Below are 21,663 nucleotides of genomic sequence, written 5' to 3'. Positions count from 1 at the left end.
GAGCAATTGTACATATTTATTATTACATTTTAGGTAACAGCAGGCCATTCATCTATGCATGGCTGCCCATACGGAACGTGTTTCCCAGAAACTCCATGTCTGGTCAGCGAAGGACAAGGCCTCGTTCAAATCACAGAGAAACTTCTAAAATAGGCAGTCCCGGATTCCCAGCTTTGCTAGTAGCTCCCAGCTATTTCCAAGGAGGAGGGAAATTCTTACCCGTTCCTTGCAGGGAAGCAGTGATGGGGTTTCCTCCACTTTGCTGCCACCTCTGTGCTTAGGGAGCAGCTCCACCGTTTGCTGGGTCCATCTAGTACAGCCTCTGGTCTTCTCACACACAGGCCAACCCATGGCAGGGGCCTTTCCCTCAGGTTGCCTCCTGGATCTGGTTGACTGCCTCAGGATGTGGAAGCTCTATGGCTAATAGTCACCGACAGACTGAGCCCCCCTCTCCCCCCATGGCCTCCTGACCAGGGGTTGGGTGTCACGAGAGGGCTTGTGCGGCGACAGCAAATGACTCACGCTCACGGCCGTTCTATGGTAAGCAGCCCAGAGTCCCATGATTTATTAATAGCTGGAGAAACTTCATCATTCCAAACACAAACCCGACTGTACATTTTACAATCACCCCTGCTTGTAAACAGTTAAAAAGCCACCGACTTCTTCCGCATCTTCGGACACAACAGCTAAGAATCAAGGCCATGAAATGAGTCTTTCAGCACAGTTAAAAAATTTTTTATCCTTGTTTAGTCTTCTTTCATCTTCCCAGCTAAACAAGCAACATTATAATACCATCTGTGGCAAGGGAGGGGGGAGATGATGATTTTAACACTTTCACAATAAAAGTAGTTGCAAGAACTTTTTCAACATTTAAAATTTTATACAACGTTTCTGTAAGCCCAGGTCCTCAGTTACAGTCTGCATAGTTACTCGGTTCGGCTTTAAGGTTAAACACTGAATGAACTCACAAAAGCATGGGGGGGCGGAGGGGGAAGGATCAAGAAATTCAGAGGCTAAGCCCCCCCCCCACCCTCCCACCCCACACTGGAAAGCAGGCAGAGTCCAGCAATTTGAAGCAATTTTTGGCAGAAGTTTGACCGAGCGAGTCAGGAAGATCAGTGCTAAAACGTGGTTTTCCTAGGAGGAGCTACAGGAGACGGACTGGGGGCCTTGGTTTTCCTGAGAGCCACGTGCTCAGCGAGCCAGCCGGGGAGAGGAGGCGCACATGCGCAGGCCCGCCACATGGCCAAAAACGGCTCGGAATTCCCAGAGAGAGAGAGAGAGAGAGAGAGAGAGAGAGAGAGAGAGAAGCGTCTGGATCAGCCCTGCTTGGGTCGGTGGGGTTTGGAAAAAATTCTTGGTAAAGGATGGAAGAAGAGTAAACATAGTTTCTCAAAAACAAGAACACACAATCTCTGTAAACAAGGCAGTGCCCCAACACAGGAGCCCTTTCCCTCCCCCCTCCCCAAATACAGAAGAAAAAAACCCAGACGCCCACTCAAAGTGCAGGACCTGCCCAGGGGGTCCGGGCCGGCCGGCAAGGCTCAGCTGTGCCCCGTTTCCGTTCTGTGCCCATGCCGCTCTGCCCGACAGCCCTGGTGCCAGGCCTCGCCCACCCGCCTCCTTAGTCAGGGGCTTGATTGTGCCGGGGGGGGGGGCATCAAGGCACCGTGGCTCCCCCCCCCCCGCCAGGCAGGGAGCAGGGCCCCTAAGGCTCCGATGCCCCCAAGATGATCCGCACAAAAAGAACCGACGCAAAGGAATCCCACCCGTTGACAGGCAGGCAGGCAGACAGGAGCACCCAGCTAGCGGACTCTGGGGAGGCTCAGAGGACGACCTCCAGCGCCTGCCGGCCGGCCGTCTCCCTCCGGCTGTCCCGTTTTTCACATTATTGACCTTGGCCTGCATGATTCAAGTATTCAAACTGGCACGTTGGGGGTTAACACCTGGGGGGGGAATGTGCACAAAGTAACGGCTTCCACAGGAGACCCCCCCCACTCCCCAGATGCAGGGGGGGTGGGAAGGGAGAGGGGAGTCCGGAATTAGTGCTGTTTCCTTGTGGCTCCTGAGGTCACAGTTTCACTCGCTGAAGGAGGAGAGGGGGTGACAGGGACTGCCTCCCGCCCCTCCCAGGGGGTCCAGGGAGAGGAACGCGTTGAGGGGGGAGGGGCTGCTGAGCCCCCCCTGGCCTTCACTGCCCCCCAGCGAGCCCCACAGGCTGGTGGCATAGTTGGGGCTGCCCCAGAGGGACGTTCCCGGGAGCTCCCCGCCCCCCCCCTGCAGCCCAGCACTGCTCCAGTGGCTGCTCAGGTCGCCGCGGGGGGTGAAGGCGGGGGGGCCCTCCACGGAGGCCAGCCGGCTCTGGCCACTGCCCAGGGCCTGCCAGGCGGGGGAGGGGGTCAGGGACTGGCCTTGTGCAAAGAAGCGGCTGATCTCCTCTTCACTGGCGAGCTCTGCCAAGATTGTCGTGTTCCCCAAGACGCACCTAGGCCAAAAGAGACGGGGGGGGGGGGCGTTGTCAGGAGGGGGGGACGAGAGGGCTGCTGAGGACGGTGGCCAGGTGAGGGGTGGGTCTCCCCCTCCTCCCCTCTGGGTCAGTCCTGCAGTTCCCCTGAGCCCGTGGCCAGCTTGGTTCCCGGCTGCCCCAGAGCCCCTCGCCCGCCCCGGGAGCCACTCACATGTGGAGGGACTTCTGTGCCTTGACCACCTCCTCCTTGGAGCTGTAGCGCACGAGGGCGTTGCCATGCGGCAGGCTCAGGTGGAAGGTGATGAGGGGCCCGTGCTGCATGCAGAGCGTCCGCAGGGTGGAGCCGTCAATCTGCCGGGAGGAGCGAGGATGTTGCACATGTGCCCCTCTGCACATAAGAGGGTGGGGTGGGGTGGGGCCCCCCACAAGCCCCCAGGCGGGCAGCGCCCACTCACCTGCGGCGTGAGGTTCTTCAAGATGAGGGCGCAGTTGGCTCCTCTCCCCGAACTGCCGGCTGCCCAGTGGGACCCTGTGGGAGACCAAGACGGGCTGCAGCGGGAGGGCCGGTCCCTGGGGCTCGTGGGAGGCTCAGGAGAGGGGCAACAGCGGCCAGACTCCCAGCCCCCCACAGCAGCCAGGAGGAGCTCTTACCTGGGGAGTATCTGGCCTCGGAGCTGTTCCAGCCGCCTCCGCCCAGGCGCAGGGAGCTGTCCCAGGCGGGGAGAGGCAGCTTGTGTCCAGTCAGGCCTGGGGGCGGCCGCGAGGGACCAGGGATGCCCTTGGGGGGCAGCGGGACCTTCCACAGTTCGTGAGCCAGAGAGGTGCTGCTGGTCATGGGAGCAGGTGACCATGTGGATTTGGAGTCACTGTTTCTGGCTGGGAAGGAGAGAGCGCAGGACACGGACCGTTGGAGGGGGGGGGGAGTATGGAAGCCAGCTGGGGTGGGGAGGGAGGGAGGGAGGGAGGGAGGGGGGAGCCCCCCAGGGAGGGCCCACTCCCACCTGAAGTGCTTTGTGCTGTACTGCTGAGGGAGACATTGTAGTTGGAGGCACGAGCGGCTGACCAGGCACTAGTGGAAGGCAGTGTGGTGTTCAGAGATGAGGAGGACCCTGCCGGGAGAAAGGCGGCTGTTCTGCACAAGGGGGGTCCGGGGCTGGGGCTGGGGGGGGGGGGAGATCTCGCTGCAAGATGGGTGGGCACCTCGCCCACTTGGTCTGCCCGGGGGGAGCCTGCCGGCCGGCCGGCCACACCCCCTACCCCCCCGCCCCTGCCCTCACCAGTGCTCCTGTCCCTGAGGTGGCCGGCCTCCCGCACAGTGTTGATGGACAGATGGTTGGTGACGCTGCCGGGAGTGATGTAGGGGTCAGTTTCAGGGTCGATGTTCGGGTATCCTTTCCAGGGCTCTCCAGGGCGGAACTCTGAAAGCACCAACAGGAAGGCCTGACCTGCCTGCCTGCCTCCCCTCCCCGGCCCCCCACAAATCCACCCCCCCCCGCCTTCCCCCCGCGGCTCACCTGGAGGCCAACTGGCACTGCTGGAGCCGTTCGGCGGGGATTTGGCACGTGGCCAACCGTCCCCGACGGAGCCTGGGGGGCTGGCCGGAGAGGGGCTGCTGCTCAGGAAGTCGTAGGGGGCAAAGGGGGCTTCCTCCAGCCGGAAGCCGCTTGAAAGAGCACCTGGGGGGCGCGGGCAGGAAGAGAAGCAGGCACCGCTGAGCCCGAGGGCCAGGGGAGGCGGGACGGACAGAAAGGAACCCTCCTTTCCAGAGAGGGCCACTGACTGAAAGCCCCAGGAGGCAGCATCCGGGGGGTGGGGGGGGGGGTTCAGCCTCTCTGGCCTATAGCTGGCTCCTGTCCTGGTGGACCGTCACGGGTCTGGCCCAGCTGGGCTCTCCAGTGAGGCCGGACTTCCCCACCATGTAGTTCCCGCCAAGCGTCCACACGCCTCAAGGGACACCCATGCCTCCCAAAGAGCCCCCGGGCCCAAGGAGCCGTGGTTTCGGGGCAAGGCATTCCAGAGGAGCCGGCTGCAGGTCTCAGCTGAGCCCCCCCCCCCTACCATTTTTGCTGACGTTCTGCTCCAGGGAGGGGTTGGCAACTGCACTGTCCACCGTCGTCCACTTCCTCAGCCGGGACTGCGGCTCTTTGATCCCGCCCACGTCCACATTCAGGCTGGAGTTCAGTCCTGCAACCGAGATGGAGATGAGGCAGGGAAGCCCCCCCCCACCCCCCCCCCCCGGACATGGGCTCCCGCTGCCAATCCCCTGCCCCTCGGCTCCCTGGGTCCCCCGGGGGTCTGCCCCCCTGTTCTCCGGCTTGGGCCACGGGGCTGTCTGTGGGCAAGCTCTTCCCGGGGCGTCCGAGGGGAGCGGCAGGGCCGGCAGACACCCTCTTGCGCTCCACGGCTTCCCGAAGGTGGTGGCGGCGGCGGCAGCAGAAGGAGCCCTGGGAGCAGCCCTCAGAGCAACGGAGCCTAGACCCTGCATGCGCGTCGGTGGACCGGCTCCCCCGCTGGTGCTCCAAGCCGCCCTGCAGGGTCCCTGGTGGCCGAGGCCCAGGCAGACCTACCGAGGGGGAAGGTGCCGAAGGGGCTGCCGCTCGGCCCCGGCCCTTTCTGCAGCTCGCTCTCCAGGAAGGACTTCAGGGCCGGCGACGGGAGCTGCTGCTGCTGCTGCTGCTGCTGCTGCTGCTTGAGGAGGAGGAGGCCGGGGTCCAGCTGGCAGGGCTGAGGCAGGCCCAGGGAGCGACTCTGGGGGGGTGGGGGTGGGGGTGGGAAGAGAGGCCGCAGTGAGCGCATGCCCCAAGGCAGAAGCCCACCCGCTCCGGGGGAGAAGACCGGGGGGGGGGGGCAGAGCACCTGGAGACCCTCGCTCTGTCTGCGGCAGGGCACCCGCTCCCAGTCTCTCGGGTCTTTTCCACACAACCAGCCCTGAATGGCAGAGTCCTTCCCTTTCTGCTCACCGCCCCACAGCTAGGCCCCTTCCCCAAGCCCTGGACCAGAAGCGGCGGAAAGGAAAGCTGACCTGGTGTGGGACTGAGTGATGGAGACCAGTGAATGCAGCCCCCCTCCCTCCAGCCAGCCAGCCCTTTCCGGGGACTGACCGGGGGCAGCCTCGGCCCCAGCAGGGAAGGGAGGGGCTTGCTCCAGCGGGCGGGACGGAGAGGCTTACCTGCTGCTCTGGCTGGCGGCCCCCCACAGGCAGGTTCCTCTGTGCCTGAACCTTCCTCTGCTGGGCCAGCAGGCGCTGCAGCAAGAGAGCCACTGTGAGGAGGGCACAGGCGGGGGGGAGGGGAGGGGAGGGGAGGGAGGGGGAGAGGGGGACCCGAGCCCTCCACTTACTTGCAACTGGGAGATCTGGGAAAGCTGGTTCAACTGGGAGAGTTGGTTCAACACGGCTACCTGCTGTGGGCCAAAGAGCGGACTCAGCCCCCCCTGGTTTTGTGCAGACTTCAGCAGAGAGAGCGGGACCTACGGAGAAGGGAGAGCGGGTCAGGAGGGCCGGTCAGACTGGGCTGGGGGGGGGGGCAGAAGCTTGGATTTGCTGTCGCCCTCAGGAAGGAGAACAGACCCTGCGGCCGGGCCGGAAGTGGCAGGAGCCTCAGGGGAGGGGGGGGCTCCCGGCACTTGGGCCAGGCAGGGCGAGGGGCAGGCTCTCTCTCTCTCTTTCCCGCACCCACCTGAGGGGAGAGGACGGGTGGAGGCACTTGAGCTCGCGGGTTTGGCTGAGCAGAGTTCAGAGGCTGTGCTGGCGGCGGCGGCAGCAGGCTCCGGGACGGTGCAGTTGGGGCCCCGAAGGTGCTGGGGTTGCCGTTCTGTGGGGAGAAGGGCAGGCGCTGAGCAGGGTGAAGGGGCGGCTGGCTGCCCCGTTACCCCACCCCACGGCCCTGCCTCCGCATGTCTCTAGCCACACCTGCCCAGGCCCAAGGAAGGCCTTTCCTGGAGCCGCTCTGCACCTGCCAAAACCCTGTGCCAGCGCCCAGCCCTGCCCCCCCCCCCCCTCTTCCCTGGCCTCAGGAGGGCAAAGCAGCCTTACCTGTCTAGCCGAATTCAAGTTTTGCATGCCCAGCCCAGCCAGGGAGCCGAGGGCCTGGTTAGGTAGTGTGCTGCTGGCAGGGAGAGGCGGCTTCCCGCTCAGACCGGGCAGGAACGGCACGCTTGTGGGATCGTCCGCTACAAGGAGGCCGTCCTGCCAGGCAGAAGGGCGGGCCAAGAGGGGGAGAGGGCGCATTATTCCACCCGCAAGCCCAAAAACTGTTCCGAGCCCCACCCCATGAGGCCCACAGGCCCCACACTCTGCCCAGGAGAAGGGGCAGCAAAGACCACCGGGAGCACCTAGAGGAAGGCAGCAGAAGCAGGTGCCTGCCCCCCCCCCCAAGTCCCCCTCCCCGGGACTCCGAGGGGAAGCAGGCAGGCACGCAGGGCTCTCAGGACAGCTGGCCGCCAGCTCCCTGCCAGGACGGTTCTGCTGGCCAGGGTGACCCGTGTGCCCGAAGAGAGCCAACAGCCCAGCCCCTCCCCCTGCACACACACCTTATCAAAGTAAGGACTTCGATCCATGGAAGACTCTTTGGGAATCGGGGGCCGGGGGCCGGGGCCTTTCCCCACAGCTGGGCTGTAATCGCCTGCAGGCAGACTGTGCTTCTCCGTCTCCATCCGCTTGTCCGGCAAGACCCCTGGGGAGGCAGAGAAGGCGTCAGGCGGCCGCTCGGACAGCCTCGGCCCCCAGGAGAGTGCCCTGCCCCCACCGCCAGCCCTGCTCACCACCAGACAGGTCCACCTTATTGCTGTGCAGGATTTCTTCAGGGCAGTCCCTCTACAGGAGGAGAAAAGACTTAAGCGGTCAGAATCCAACATGAAGCCCAGAGGCAACGCTGAACCCCCCCATCCCCCACCCCAGTATCTGCCTTGCCCCTAAAAATGTGATGGGCGGGGGGGGGGGGGGCTAAAGCTACGGCAGATTCCCGGGCGCTGTGGGCACGTGGGGAGCACAAGTGGCTGGCAAGGAGGATCTGGGATCTGCTGGGAACTTACAGAGAAGTTGAGATTGGTGAGTTGCTTGACGAATGGGCTCATCCATGACTCCTCCTGCTTGCCGCCATTTTTCACGGCTCCCTAAAGCAAGGAGAAACCTGTGCACTAGGACCCCCCCCCCCAGGCCAGGCCAGGCTGGAAAGGCACGGAGCAGAACAGCCCAACCAGCACGGCAGAACGGAGGGAAGGACAGATCCTCAAGAGGCACAGCAAGCAGGCCCAGAGAGCCTCCCCCCTCCCCTGGCCCCTCGGAGCACCCTCCATGCTGTTAAGGGGCCGCCCTCACCTTGGGGGGCAGCCTCTTGGCATACGAAGAGGGCCAATGCAGGGAGGCACTTCCGCCACCATCTTGGGCTGGGCCGCTGTTCCACATCCCGATCTCCACCTCCTCCGCGTCCTCCCAGCTGGCCTGGCGGGTCCCCGTCGAGGGCATGTCGCCTCCACACCAGCCGTCTGCCCCATGCAGGGACTTGGGGCCTGGCAGCACCAGAGACATTTGCAGGTCAACAGAGAGGCCCCCCGTGCCCCAGACGGAAGGGCTGCTCCCCTCCCCTCCCCTCCCCTCCCCGGGTGTCCTCCGCTCGCCACCCCCATGAGCACCTCGCCACCTACCGGCCTTGTTAGGAGCTGGCTGACTCACGGGCACACTCCCCCAGCCGCCACTGCCGCCGCCACTCCCGGCATCCCCCATGGATTCTCCCCAGCTCATACCCGTATCGACAGGCTTGCCCCACGCCGAGGTGCCGTTGTCCACCGTTGTGGGAGCAGGAGGGGGCTCTCCCCAGCCTTTCGGGGGAGACGGCGGTTAGCAGGAAGGCCCACAGCCCGCAGGAGCCAGGGAGGCCGATGGGACGGGCTGAGGCCAGGGCTGCACCACTTCCGGGGCCCTCCGGAAGTGAGCAAGTGAGGGAGACCAGGCCACAGGCTCCCAAGGACTCTCTTCCAGCATGCTTGGCTACCCGGAGCCCTTCCTTTCTCCTTCGTCCCCACTCCTCAACATTCCTCCTCTCCCCTCCACCCACCACCCTGGGCCCACCTCCTTCACCTGCCACGGGAAGGGAGAAGAGGCTGCAGCCGGGGCAAGGCCCAGCGCCCAGCGAGTGAGCGAGCGAGCGAGGGACCCTGGGCCACGGGCCGGCCAGGAGGGGAGCTCACTTAACAACTACGAGGGTGACGCCCAGAGCCGGTCACACCTGCGGGCCTCGGCCTCCTTTCCCCGCTGGTGCTTAAAGCACATCCCAGGTCGGAAGGGCTCTCTCCCCGAGGCTTCCTCCTCTAACTTCAGCTTGTGGCCATTTCTCGGGGGAGACTGCCCGGCGGTCAGAGCTGGGAAGGGGCAGGCGGGGGTGGGTCTGCCTGGCCCTGGCCCTGGCCCTCTCCCCCCCACCCCCAGGCCCAGTGGGATGCCCAGGGGCACTTACCGGAGCTGCTGCTGCTGCTGCTGCCGCCGCTGCCACCCTCTGGGCCGGGGGCCGTGGGGGCCGGGCCGTGCTGTGGGGGGCCGTGTGCTTGTTGGCCCAGAGAGTCGCCCCCCCGGGGGGTGTTCCTGCCCCACATGTTCACCGCCTTGTAGTTGTAGCGGCTGGGGTCCCCCCAGGCCGAGGTCCCGTCGTCAATCTCCATCTTGCGGCGAATCGATTCGGGGGACGGCTCCTCCCACCCCGTCGCCTCTTCCTCCTTGGCGGCCGCCGGCACGGGCCTCCCCAGCCAGCCCCCGCCTTGTGCCTTGCCCGGGGGGGGCTGGGTGCCCCCCCAGCTGCCCACCTCCTGCTGCTGCTGCTGCTGCTGCTTGGTCCAGTCGGGCGAGGCGGGGGGCTTGGCCGCCTCCCAGCTCTGGGAGCGGCTGGCCTTGGGGGGCTCCCCCCAGCCCTGGCTTTGGCTCGGTTTGCTGAGCTCCTCCCATCCGGAGCAGGCGGCGGGGTTGCCTCGGCCCCCTCCCCAGCGGGCCGTGGCGGCCTTGCCCGGCTCCTTCCAGCCAGACGTCGACCTGTCGCTGTCGCTGCTGCCGGAGCTGGACTTCTTGGCCTCGCCCCAGTGGTTGCTCCGCGAGTTCTCCCCCCAGCCGTCCACCGCCGGCCCGGCCCAACCTGGGCTCGCCTTGGGCCCCTCGCCCCACCCCGGCTGGAACTTCTCCGTCTCGCTCCAGGGGGATGGCGAGGCCTTGTCGTCTTTGCCGCCGGTCGCCCACGGCGGAGTTCCTTTGGCCTGTGCGGAAGCGGCCGGTCGCTCCCAACCTCCCTTGGCGTCTCCCCACCGCGCCGCAGACTTTGGCTCACTCCAGTTGGACCCCGCAGGGCCGGCCGGGCGGTTTGGGCCGGGCCTCTCCCCCACGCCGTCCCCCGAGCTGCAGCCCCCCCAGGCCTGGGTGCCGTTGTCCCCTTCTTTCCTGTCCCCTCGCGGGGAGGCCGCCGTGTCCCAGGCTGTGTTCTGCTTGATGGGCGTCTGGCCCCAGCCGGAGTTGGAGAGGACCCGCGGGTCGAGTCCCGTCCTGTTCACGATGCTTTGGAGGAGCGCGTACTGGTCAGCTTGCTTGCTCCCGTGGCCGGCCCCTTCGGCCGCTAACCTCTCCTCGGGGCTGGCGGGGCCCGCGTCACTTCCCCCGGGGCTGGCCTTCGCCCACCGGCCTGGCTGCTCCGGGGTGGGAGAGACCACGGCGCTCGGCACCTCCGCGCCGGCCAGCCCTTCCTCGCCTGGTTGCCAGACGCCCGGGAACCTCTTGGCACTCCCTCCGGCATGCGGGGAGAGGTGCGGAATGCCGGGCCGCTGGTTCCACTCTCCGCCAGCAAACTCGGCATTTTGGGCAAGGCTGCCCCAGCCTCTCTGGCCGCCCCCCGGGCCTGTCCCGCCTCCCCACGGCAGGTTTGGGGCACCGGCTGCCTCTGCTCCCTCCCACCCCCCCGCTTCCTTGTCCCCTTTGCTTTCAAAGTCCGTGCTGCCGCGGCTGCTGCTGCTGCTCCCGCTGAGAGCCGGCTGCACGAGGGTTGCATTCACAGTGTTGCCGCTGGCGTCAGAACACCGGTCTCCGGGGAAAGCAGAGCCGCAGGCGCCAGCCCAGGCCGTACCGCTGATTTCGGCGTCGCCGTTGCTGAGGTGAGGTGCGGAAAGGCCGCTGATGGCGGGCGGGCTCTGGAGCGGGGGCAGGGCGCCCCTCCCACTCCCACTCCTGCCCCAGGCCCCGGGGCCCAACGCTTCGCCACCGGCCGGCTCGCTCAGCTGCACGGAGCCGGTGGAGTTTGGTAAACTAGAAGTCATCAAGTTCCTAGTGTGGCTATTTGGTCCGATCCCCTCGGGGTTAAGGGTCTGAGGCTGCCCGCTCTGCGAAAGCTTCCGGGTACCGTTGGGGTGGGCTTCGCTGCTGCTGCTGCCGCCGCCCTCTGGAAGGCTTCCGCTGGGGGGGCTCGCCGTCTGGGTGGCACTGCCCCCACCAGGCCCTTTCGGGGGGTGCCCGTTGCTCTCTGAGCCGGCCCAGGACCCGCGGCCGCCGCTCAGAGCACCGGGACCGAACCCTCCCCCAGACGAGGGGCCGAGGCCGCCCCAAGGGTTCATTCTGGCGCCGCTCCCATCCGGCAGGCCCTTGGCCGCCTCCACGCTCACCGCGGGGCCGAGGCACGAACCCCACGGCCTGCTCCCGTGAGTGCCGTGGCCGGGCGCGGCGAGCTTGGCTGGAGAGCTGGGTCCCAGGCCGTTGGGCACGCTGCCGGCCTCCGTGCCCCTGGAAGCCATGAGCGGCAGGGCTTTCTCGCACCCGGAGCTCGAGGCGGACTCAGCCCCCGTGCATCCCGAAGCCGGCTCCGCGTCACTGCCGCCAGCCGAGGGCCATGCCTCCTTGTCCAAGCCGTCTACGAGGCCTTTCTCCCAGCCGGGGCTGGAGTCGCTGCCGGAAGAGACGGCCCCCCAGTGCGCGTTCTCATACTGGGGTCCGAGCGGGCGATGGTTCAGATCTAGGGAGGAGACAGAGGAGACATGCCTCACTCAGGCAGCCACGCAAGGGTAACACCCACAGTCAGGGGCAGGCGCAAAGCTAGAGACGCAGCACCGGAGAACGAGGGCCATGCGGTGCTCTGTGCCAACCCCACCCCCAGGCGCCCTCCCATGCTCGGCCAAGGCACAAGAAGAAGAAGAAGAAGAAGAGCTGGTGCTTAGATGCCGCTTTTCTCTACCCCAAGGAGAGTCAAAACGGCTTACAATCCCCTTCCCCAAAGAGACACCCTGTGAGGGAGGCGGGGCTGAGAGAGCCCTGACATCACTGCTCGGTCAGAACAGCCCAAGGTCACCCAGCTGGCTGCATGTGGGGGAGCAAGGAATCAAACCCGGCCCGCCAGATGAAAAGTCTGACCCCAGTAGGAGCTCCACCACCCCTGTGCCCAGGAATCCCAGCCTCTCTGTGGGCACTTTCGGAACTCTGACACAGGGCGGTTGCTGCAGCCACAGGAGGAGGAGCCAAGCACAGAATGGCGGGGAGTGCGGATATGCATCACTCTCACAGTCCATCGCCCGCCTCTTCAGGCCGTGGTACCATTTAAAGTCTTAAAAGGGAGTATTTTTCTGCTCGCCTTCACTCGAGGGCAGGATCCTGGTTTGGAGCCCCGCTCTGAGGGGAGCAATGGCCCTCCCCTGGGAGATACCTGCACCCCCAGGGCCCTGAGTGGGAGGGAAGCCGTCCCCTCCCGCAAGCCAGCCAGCCACCAGATGCCCCCTAGTCAGGAAGCAGCAGAGGTGTGCGCCTGACAGCTGAGCCAAGCAAGCCCTGTCATCTGGGAAAACCTCCGGAAAGCGACTCTGGACATTCAGAGGAGATTTTGCCATGGGACGGGGCTAGGCAGGAGCCTTGGCTGTCTTTGGGTTCCCGCCAGCACTCAGGGATGGAAGAGGCTTAGGGGAAGCCGAAGCAGAGAGTCCAGCGGCGCCTTTGAGCAGGCCATTCCCAGGTGCAAGGAAAAGCAGAGGCATCCAGAGCAAAGAGCAGCTAGAGACACCCATGAAAGGTTTGCATCACCTGACCGGTTAGGGGAGTGGCTGACCAAGTCCCGAATAGGAGGCATGCCTGGGGGGAGAAGCGAGACACCACAAGAGGTTACTGGGGTTGTGCCTCCCGCCCGCCCCTCACACCTCCCCAACCACCAGGCCCGCTTTCAAGCTGGGCGGAGACCCGGGCGGGCAAGACAGTGTCCAGTCTGGAGAGCAGAGAGCCAACCGGGGTGGGTGGGGGTCTGTGGGGAGCAGGGGGGCAGAGGTGGGGCAACACGCAGGAAACTCCTGGCAAGCAGAACAGCAGAGAGGCAGCGGAAAAGGGTTTCCAATAAATGCATAAAAAGGCCCCCCCCCCCCAGCTAGTAATTTTCCAAAAATGGGCGGGGGGCCCATACTGGGCTCTTGCCCAGAAGGCCTTCTGATTGGCCGTGCACATGAAAAGGCTTCCTGCCTGAAAGGCTGAGGAGTTAGAATGATGTGTCACTTCGCTTCTTGACAGCTGGCTCTGCCCCAGATGGCAGCCATTCTGGGCTTGGCTCCACCTCCTAACGCTGCCATTCTGGGCTTGGCTCCACCTCCTAACGCTGCCATTCTGGGCTTGGCTCCACCTCCTAACGCTGCCATTTTGGGCTCAGCTCCACCTCCTAACGCCGCCATTTTATAGCCCCTAAAACCTAACCCCAGCTCCCAGGGAAGCAGCCGCTGCCACCACTGGCACAAGGTCCAGAAGGCCAAGGAAAATCCCGGGGAACCACTGCTTGAGAGGGGGATACGCTGATCTTCTTCGTCCCCGAGGGAGAGAAAGTTCTCTCCGGCCAAGCCCAGATCAGGCCCTGCAGCCCCCTTAGCAGTTGGCCTCAGAGGCCGCCCGCCCCTTCCGTCTCGAGGGTCCCCATATTCCGCCCGCTGGCTGATGCTGGTGGCACCAAAGTCAACCCAACCCGCCAAGCTCCAGGGATGGGCCCTTCTTCCTGCTGCAGTCTGCCTTTTCACCCAGTCCGGCACAGAGCCCAAGAGGGAATCGACCTACGCTCCCCCCCCCCTGCCCTGAGCTGTGCCAGCTGACAAACAAAACCGACCCCCCCCCCCAGAGGCAAGGGGCCTCAGACCCCACCGACGCAGCTCTGTCGATGGGAAGGGGGAGTGCTTTCTCTGCTGCCCAGCTCCATTCAGAGGTTGCTGGTGGACAAGACGCCCCGAGGCAGGAACCGAAATGCAGGCACCTGCTGCCTCAAAAGGGGGCGTGCCTGCAAACGGGGGCGGGGGGGAGCCAATATCTGGCATCTTCTGGAGGGGTCACGCCCACCCTGACCCACCAGGGAACACGCAGGTGGACTCTGCGGAGCCTGGACAACCTCCCTTGCAGGGGACAGGAGCAGAGGGGAGGGGAGGGGAGGGGCTGCCCTTCTCAGACTGGCGGGGGGGGGGCAAGATGGAGGGCCGCCAAGGACAGGGCTCTGCAAGTGAGCCTTCCCCAAAGCCTCTCCCGCGAGGAGGGAAGGTGCCCGAGGCCCGCCAGGCTGCCCTGCCCGCCTCCCTGCTCGCTTACCCGACGGCTTCCGGCTGCTGCCCGGCTCTTCCCCCCCAGGGGCCGGCTGCTCGCTCGTGGCCGGGCCGCCTCCTGGCGGGCCGCTGGGTGGTCTCGACGTCGCCCCCAGGGTCACGCCCAGCCCCGGCAGCTGCTGCCCACGCCTCAGCAGCTGCTTCTGCTCCTGGTGACGGAAGCGAGGCGGCACTTCACGGGGCGGGTAGCGAGGAGAAGGCTGCGGCGGCGGGGCTGGCTGCGGGGCTGGCTGCGGGGGGCTGCCTGCAGGCCGTCGGGCATTGTGGGTGCTGTGACTGCCGCCACCGGCTGCTGCTGCTGCTGCTGCTGTGGGAGGGCTCGCCGAAGCAACAGGCAGAGGCGGGCTGGTGACGCCAGGCTTGGGTGGTTCTGGCACTGCAGGGAGGAGAAGGCGTGAAACGTCCAGCGGCCACGGAGCTCCAGGGGCTGACAGGCAGGAGCCCCGTGCGTGGCCAGCATGGAATCCTCCGGGCCATAACACTGCTGGCGTGTGTGTGTGTGTGTGTGTGTGTGTGGAGGAGGGTCCTCTTCCGCTTGCTGCCCTCCTTCTTGCTCTGCCAAATCAGGAAAGGCCCCACGTGGCCGAGAGAAGAGACCAAAGGCGGCAGGGGTGAGAATGCCAGGGAGCTCTGCTGGGGGCTGCCCCCTCCCCCCCAACCCCCACCGCTGGCTCTGCCACCTCGGCAGCAGCCAGGAGGTGGCAGCTAGAAAGGCCTCAGCTCTGAGCTGGCAGCGGGCCGCTCCTCCCAGTGCTCAGAGCCCTGCCCTCGCGGCCTCACGAGCAACAACGCAGGCCAACCCTTGAAAGGGAGCCTACCTTTGTTTTTCTGTTCAGTGGCCTGAAAGAAAAGGTTAATCAGCCAGTTAATGACGTGTCCTGGAAACAGCCAATTCTTCTGCATAAATTACGCGAGTCACTTGCTCAATGAAAATATTTACACCCTGCTTTAAAAAAAACAAAACCCCGACAAAACCCAAACCAACGACAACAAACAGAATGATACAATTTTCAATAAACACATGAAACATCAGCAGCAGGTGATGGAATTTACGGGATACAAACAGAAGCCAAAAGCTCAAAACGTAAATATCACAAGCAGATGGTTGGAATTACTTGAGGGAGCGTGCTCTGATTTGCACGGTGTATTTCAAGCAAGCCGCTCACCTTCTTCTGAGCAGCGTCTCTCTTCTTCTTGTCCTCCTTCCTCTTTCTCCTTTCTTCCATCAACCACTCCTCCTCCTCTTGCACCAATTCCCTGCAAGAGAAAAGGGCCACGGTCCTTTTTCCAATTCGACGCAGAACCGCCAACCCGGCCGTCCTCAGGGGACCAACTTTTCCAAAGTATTTCATTTTGTGGACCATAAAAGAAAGGGCAACCATCCCCAAGGCAGGGGGCTCTGCTGCCTCTTATTTCTGCTGCTACTCCCCAAACCCCTCCATGACTCTGCTTTGAAAAACCCTGCCTCTTAGCCACCCAAAGGCACCGCCTTCCCACGAGCCCCCCGCCTGCTCGAGAACCTATGCCGGAGACTTTGGCCCTTCCAGCCAGAGTCTTAGGCCAAGGAAGGTCTTTCTCGAAACTGGCTAGCCCAGACCCCGGCCTCTGAGTCACGGTCCACTCCTCAACACCCCTGCGTGGACTGACAGGGTCTGGCACCAGGAGGGAAACGCTCTCTGGGAACGGAGGCAGGGGAGGGGGGTGCTCAGGAGACAGCCCTGAAGGATGCCCCCAGGGCTCCACGTGGAATCCAAGTGGGCGGTCTCTGCTGGCAGCATTAAAAAACTCGAGGGTGTCTCACGTGACTTACTACAACCCCCCCCCCCCCCAGTCCACCCTCCTGCCTCTCCCAGCATAGCGGCTGGGGCTCTCTTTCTCTGTTGGGCTGCCTTTGCCAGGCGGACACCAGAAGGTCCAACAGGCAGAGAAGTGGCTGCGGGAGAACTGGGGAGTGGGGGGATCAGGAATGGGTGCAGCAGGAGCCACAAGATGGCGCTTCAAGTCCTGCGGCAGAAACCCAGGAAACATATCCCCCCCCCATGCTTGATTGGCCTCATTTCAACCCACTTAAGTGCTCCTTCATTCATTCCTCCCGCCCTCTGGCAGACCTTCCTTCCTTCAGGGAGGGAGGGAGGGAGAAGGAAGGACAGCCCTGCACAGACCCATCCCTTGCCCCCCTGGCGTGCCTTTCCCAAGGTATTGGATTTAAGAGAGCCCTGGGGAGATTCGAGGCAGCCCTCCCCCACCCCGCACAGGAATTAAAGGCCTGCGCCATCCATCAAGTGCCTGCAGGGCCCACACCCAGAATGCAAAGGTGCCCAGGCAAGGGCTGGGGGGAGGGAGGGGGCCTGGACAGCCACACCCTTCTGCCTCAGGGGTGGGCACGCCAGACAAAGGGCACAAGGAGGCCCTTAGTAGCCCCATTCAGAAGCAGCCCCAAGGCAACCCGCCAAAGGACACAGAGCCTGGTGTCTTTGGAATTGGAATGGTCCAGCGGAAGGAGAGGACTTAACCCTCGCCTGTGTGTCTGAGTGTGCGTGCGTGTGGTTGCCCCCCCCTTATTTACTTCCTCTATACCTCCCCCTTCCTCCCCACGGGGACCCTTGACCTTGACAGCATTCGCCTCTCCTCCCTTTACCTTCAACACCACCCTGCCCCCCTCCCTGGACAGGCAGTCCTCCAGGCTCCACGGAAAGACAACCTGGGCGAGCCAAAAGGCATTCCAGCGCTGAGTCCGGACTCCCTCAGAACAAGCCGGCAGAAGCAGGGCTCTCCCACCCACTCGAAACAAAGGGGGCGAAAGGCACCCCTCTCCTGTGTCGGCTGGGAGTCTCAGGGTGGGGCGGGGGAGGGATGCCCTCAGGGAACGCTGACCTTCAGGCAAGGCCAATTTTCGTGCTCTAGCAGGTGGGGAAGAGCCAAGTCCCGGCGGGTGGCCGCGTTGGCCTGTCTGCAGCGGGAGAAAAGACCCAGAGCCCAGGAGCGCCTTCCAGACTCCCAGCAGGGAGGCGCCTTTGGGACTGACAAACGGCTTTAAGCCTTCCAGGGTGCTCTTTGCGCTTTGTTGGGGGAACAACATGGAACCACGGCGATGGAAGTTGAACGCATTCCCAGGACCAGCCAGACACCCACTTGGGTGACCGAGATCCCAGCACCCAGGCCCTAGAAGCAGAGCGGGGTCCCAGGGGGAATCCCGGGCAGCTGAAGGCAGCTTGTCTCCTTGAGCCTTTCCACGAGGGGAGATGGGGCCCAGGCCACAGTTCCCATGTTCCCGCCAGAAAGAGGGAAACAGGCGGCTTCTCTCCCTTGCAGGGCTCTCTCCTCACCCCACCCCTCTCGCCTCCCTCCAAGCTGCCTGAAACCTGAGCTCTGCTGAGGAGGAGGAGGAGGAGATGGCCAGCCGGCCGGCCCAGAGGCCTGAGCCCTCCTCCCAAAACTAGCAGCTCTCAGTCTCAAGGCCGCCGGCCTCCTCCCTTTATTTGCCTGCACTTTGTCACAGGGCCTCACCGTGGAGGGCCCTGCAGAAAGCTCAGGGGCTGCTCTTGTACGTCAGCCTGCTCTGTAGGCAGTTTGTCTACCGGACCGTCCAGGGAGTGGCATGCCAGGAGCCGCCAGTCCAAGAGGGAACCAGGCCCCCTGCCCAAGAGCTCAGGGTGAGAGAGAGACAGAGAGAGAGAGACAGAGAGAGACGGCCAACCCGGCTCAGGGATGTTTCCCCAGGCTTTAGCCCTTGAGGCAGCCAGGAATCCTGCTCTGTCACAAGGCCAGAAGAAACCGCTCCAGCCAGGCAGAAACTCCACAGCACTTAAAACTGTTTGGCCCAGTATGTGCCTTCCTGCTCTGGGGTCCAGCTACTGAGGGTGGGGGGTTGGGTCAGCGGCAAAGTGGCAGTTTGGCATTAAGGGACCCAGGCTTGAAGCCAGCAGGTGACAAGGACACCTCTCTGCTGGAGAGTGGCAGTCAGTCAGAGGGTTGAAGGGGCTGGCTTGGTGATGGAAAACGCAACCAACTGAAGGCAAGAGGTGCATGCCACGGCCTGCCTCTGAGCTGCGAGACCCGTCTCCCATCCAAGTCCGAACCAGGGCCCACCCTGACACTGCGTTAGGCTGGGGGATCCAGGTCAGTGACCCTGTGGGAGACACCTCAATGGGTGCCCGGGCCAGGCCAGAGCGCTAGAAAGCAGGGAGCTGCCAAACCACGGGACTCCGGACAGCCTTCTAAACATTAACCTTGCAAGCCGAGCCGCCTGCCCTGAGCTGTTTACAGAGCAAGAGTGCCTGTCCTGCCTGACAGGGAGTGCCTGTGTCCCGTCCCGTCCCCCCCGCCTTCATCCCGCCATGGGTGAGACTGCCAGCGTGGTGCCTCACTGCAGCTGCCTGCCCAACGAAGACGGCATTCAGTCCCAGGGCTTAAACGGCATTTCCTCCCAGGCTATTTATTTACGAGCCACCTGATTCCCCTACCGCTGGTGCGAGCTTTCCAATTTGTTCGTAGACTAATTACGGCAACGTAAACGTTTTATTGCAATTAAGCAGCTTGTCCTTCCTGTAAGCAGAGGTGGAGGACTGACAATTAACTTGATAAGAGTGCTATGCCCTCGTGTCAAATCTCACCCGCTAGGAAGCAGGCCTGCGTTGCTGCTGCCGCTGCTGCCACCTCCTCCTCTCATCCCAAACACCCGCTCTCCCCAAGGTCACCAGAGCAGAGGCAGCGCAGCGGGTTCCAGGCAGCCGCACCACCTGCGGACAAGTTCTTTGCACACAATGATAAGGAGGCTCCTCACAAGAGGACCAGGACTGGTGAGGCCAGAGTTCCAAGGGAAGATGCTGGGGCGGCCACTGGGCAGTTGAGAAGGCAGTCCTATAAACTCCCCACTCACAGAGAAAAGATGCCCGCTTGCTTTCTCACTCTCTTAGAAAAACAGGCCTCTCTCTGGCTGGAGGCCTAGATACAGTGCTCCTACTTTTTTATGCTACATTATTATTATTGGGCCTGCATTGCCTCCGATTTTATTGTTTTGATAATCTTCTGTGCATGTGCATGTGCGGTGCATGTGAAATTCAAGCTGAAAACAAAGTAAAGGCATTTTAAGGATTCGTTAAAAAAAGGAACTATAAGGCAACAGCTTAGGCCGGGGCTTGTCCAAATGCATGCAAAGCACCTCACCGCCCTCCATCACCCCACCAGCCACTCACTGACTGTATAAAGTCAAAGACGAAACTTGAAAACCAACCACAAGAACGAAACAAAAATGCTCAATGGGCTCAGGGGAACAGCTACTCTCCTACAACTCAGGAAGAGGTTAGAAACTGCCGAGGCTTCACCAAAACAAAACCCCCAAACCGACAGGGACATTTTTGCATTTGATTTCATAATGGCAGAGCTGTAGAGAAAGCGGGGCCGTAAACCCATTCAGGATGCAAAAGAGGAAACTAAAAGCACCTACAAGCACCTCAGACACCCTCCCATCATTCAGTCACTCTGTCTGACTTCACTGGCTGCTCTTGCTAGCAGAGCTACCCTTTGGGGTCCAGTTAGAAACAAGCGACCTCTGAGAGACATTTGCTGGGTCTCAAGCAAGGCAAGATTGACTGACTACTTTATTTTATACCAGGGGGCATTATTGATAAGATGCTGAAGAAAACTTTGGATCCTGGACATTGTCCTGTGTTCTGTTTGGCGGGTGGCAGGGATGGTGGTCTGGTTTGACACAACTGCTTATCCACGACACAATCTTAATTTCCATCTTGATTTCTCCAAAAACAAGAACAGAGGCCTGGTCTACCTAACAAGATTTTTGCCAGAACAGACAATGAACTCTAATAGCTGCAACTGCAAAGCACTAGACGTCGCTCATTTCATGTCACCGTTTTAACAAGTAGCAATTTGACAAATTTCTTCCTTTAAAGTCTATGGCAAATCTGAAGTTTTATTAGTCATCACGCAATAATAAAGAGGTTTCTAAGTTTTCTGGCTATTAACGGGCGCTCGTGTTTGCTCCTTAATAACACACACACACACGCAGAACAAATGCATTTTTCACATAATGCGGCTTGCGTTGAGTTCAAGGCCAGTGAAGATTCCCAGCCAATAAAAATCCACTTGGCTGGAGAAGGATGAAAAAAACAAAACAAGCCCGGCATTCATTTTTGCCCTTGCCTGACGCTGCAACAGTCTGAATGTAGCCAAGGAAAATATGTTTGGCAAGATATTTAAAGGCACGTTAACAGGGCTTCATAAAAGAGCCCTTTGCTCAGCAGCAGCTTATAATAAAATAAACAACAATATTTACATATTCTGACACTTTCCTAGAGAATAAAGCCGGCTGTGCAAAATGCCTCTTGGCCCAGTTTGGTCTTTGACAGGAGAAAAAGTAGCAGGCTTTTAGATGGGGGCCGCTCTAGAGGGGGGCTCTCTTGCCTTTGCCACCGGCCCCGTTCCGCTCTTACCTGCTTAAGTGTTCTTTTAGCTTCTTTGGTAGCTTTAGCTTCCGACACTCTGAAACAGAAAAACAGCAGGCAGAGCATCAGGAGCCACGCAGCCAGGGGAGGGATTGGGGGGGGGGGCATGGGGGTGCCCCTCTCCCGCCAGCGGCCAGACAGGAGAGGCCACGAGGGCTCGGCTCCCCTGGAAAGCCAGAGGGGGGGGAGGAGGTGTCCTGCACCCTGCTAGCTTGTCGCTACCTGCAGGCGACCCCTTTCCCTTCCTCTCCCCCCAACAGGCGCCCTGCAAGGCGGGGTGGTGGTGGCTGCGAGGGCTCCGAGAGAACCGCGCCTGGCCCAAGGTCACCCAGCCGCCGGGAAGGGGAAAAGGAGGGGGGTGGGGGGCTCAGCCCCGGCTCCTGACCCCTGACCCCAGCTGGCTCTCAGGGAGGGGGGCGGGTGTTTTAGACGCCGCTTGTCACTCCCCACCCAGGGCGGCTTGCCCACCGCTCTCCCTTCCTCCCCCCGCCCCGGGAGGTAGGTGGGCCTGGGGTCGGGGGGGGGGAGGGGGCTGCAGTCACGTGCCGCCCGGGGCTGGCGGAGGGCAGGGCAGGGCGGGGCGGGGGTCGTGCTTACCGCGGGGCGGCCTAGCGCCGGGCGCGGGTCCTGGGGGCGGCGGGGCGGAGGTTGCGGGTGGGCGCGGGCGCCGCCGTCCTGCGCTGCCCCCTCCCGGCCGCCATTTCCAGCCTCCCTCTCGGCGGAGACGCTCAGCCAGGCAGCCGCCCCGCCCCGACCGGAAGCGATCCTCCCGCCCTCACTCCGCTTCCGGGGCGGCGCCATGGCAACCCCGGCCCGGGCCCGGGCGGGAAGGACGGCGGGCACCACTGCGCATGCGCGAGGCCCGCGCTGCTGCTGCTGCTGCTGCTGCTGCTGCTGCTGCTGCTGCTGCTGCTGGCGGCGGCCTGGTGCGTCTGAGTGGTGGACCTTGCTGCATGCGGACTTTATGACGGGGCCGGCGGCAGAGTCGGGCCAGGAGCCCTCGAGCGCTCGCCCACACGGCCTAACCCCCAGCCAGGGGCAGGCATGGGGCCCTGAGAACCAGAAGCCGCCAGAAAAGGGCTTTCGCCTTGCAACGAGTCTATGCCGGCTCTGGGTTTGGCGCAGTTATGGCTGCTTCAGAATAAAGAGGCTGTTTGGTTTGCACGTGGC

At 62.9% G+C, this 21,663-nt stretch overlaps 1 protein-coding gene across 1 annotated transcript; it reads right to left on the bottom strand.

The window, feature by feature from the left end:
• Window positions 1–533: 533 nt before the first annotated feature.
• TNRC6A (trinucleotide repeat containing adaptor 6A) lies at window positions 534–21,261 on the bottom strand. The gene is made up of 25 exons (XM_077317057.1): window positions 21,091–21,261; window positions 20,482–20,530; window positions 15,199–15,289; window positions 14,851–14,872; window positions 14,019–14,408; window positions 12,495–12,542; window positions 8,920–11,439; window positions 8,111–8,284; window positions 7,785–7,975; window positions 7,499–7,579; window positions 7,229–7,280; window positions 6,998–7,140; window positions 6,501–6,653; window positions 6,145–6,279; window positions 5,807–5,935; window positions 5,637–5,711; window positions 5,035–5,215; window positions 4,526–4,651; window positions 3,982–4,143; window positions 3,745–3,885; window positions 3,469–3,576; window positions 3,119–3,343; window positions 2,923–2,996; window positions 2,679–2,818; window positions 534–2,485 (listed from the first exon to the last, which is right to left on the bottom strand). The coding sequence occupies exons 3-25, from the start codon at window positions 15,256–15,258 to the stop codon at window positions 2,080–2,082; spliced, it is 5,736 nt and encodes a 1,911-aa protein (XP_077173172.1). The 5' UTR covers window positions 15,259–15,289; window positions 20,482–20,530; window positions 21,091–21,261; the 3' UTR covers window positions 534–2,079.
• Window positions 21,262–21,663: the final 402 nt, after the last annotated feature.

The sequence above is a fragment of the Paroedura picta genome, chromosome 17 (genome assembly GCF_049243985.1).
Source record: "Paroedura picta isolate Pp20150507F chromosome 17, Ppicta_v3.0, whole genome shotgun sequence".
Taxonomy (NCBI): domain Eukaryota; kingdom Metazoa; phylum Chordata; class Lepidosauria; order Squamata; family Gekkonidae; genus Paroedura; species Paroedura picta.
This window is presented reverse-complemented; position numbering and strand designations above follow the sequence as displayed.

Coding starts and splice junctions, on each gene's coding strand:
- TNRC6A (XM_077317057.1), bottom strand. CDS start 15,258: ATGGAAGAAAGGAGAAAGAGGAAGGAGGACAAGAAGAAGAGAGACGCT. Junction 7,976..8,110: donor GCCAGCTCCTAACAAGGCCG/GTAGGTGGCGAG, acceptor TGGTGCTGCCAG/GCCCCAAGTCCCTGCATGGG. Junction 2,486..2,678: donor GCACAGAAGTCCCTCCACAT/GTGAGTGGCTCC, acceptor CTTTTGGCCTAG/GTGCGTCTTGGGGAACACGA.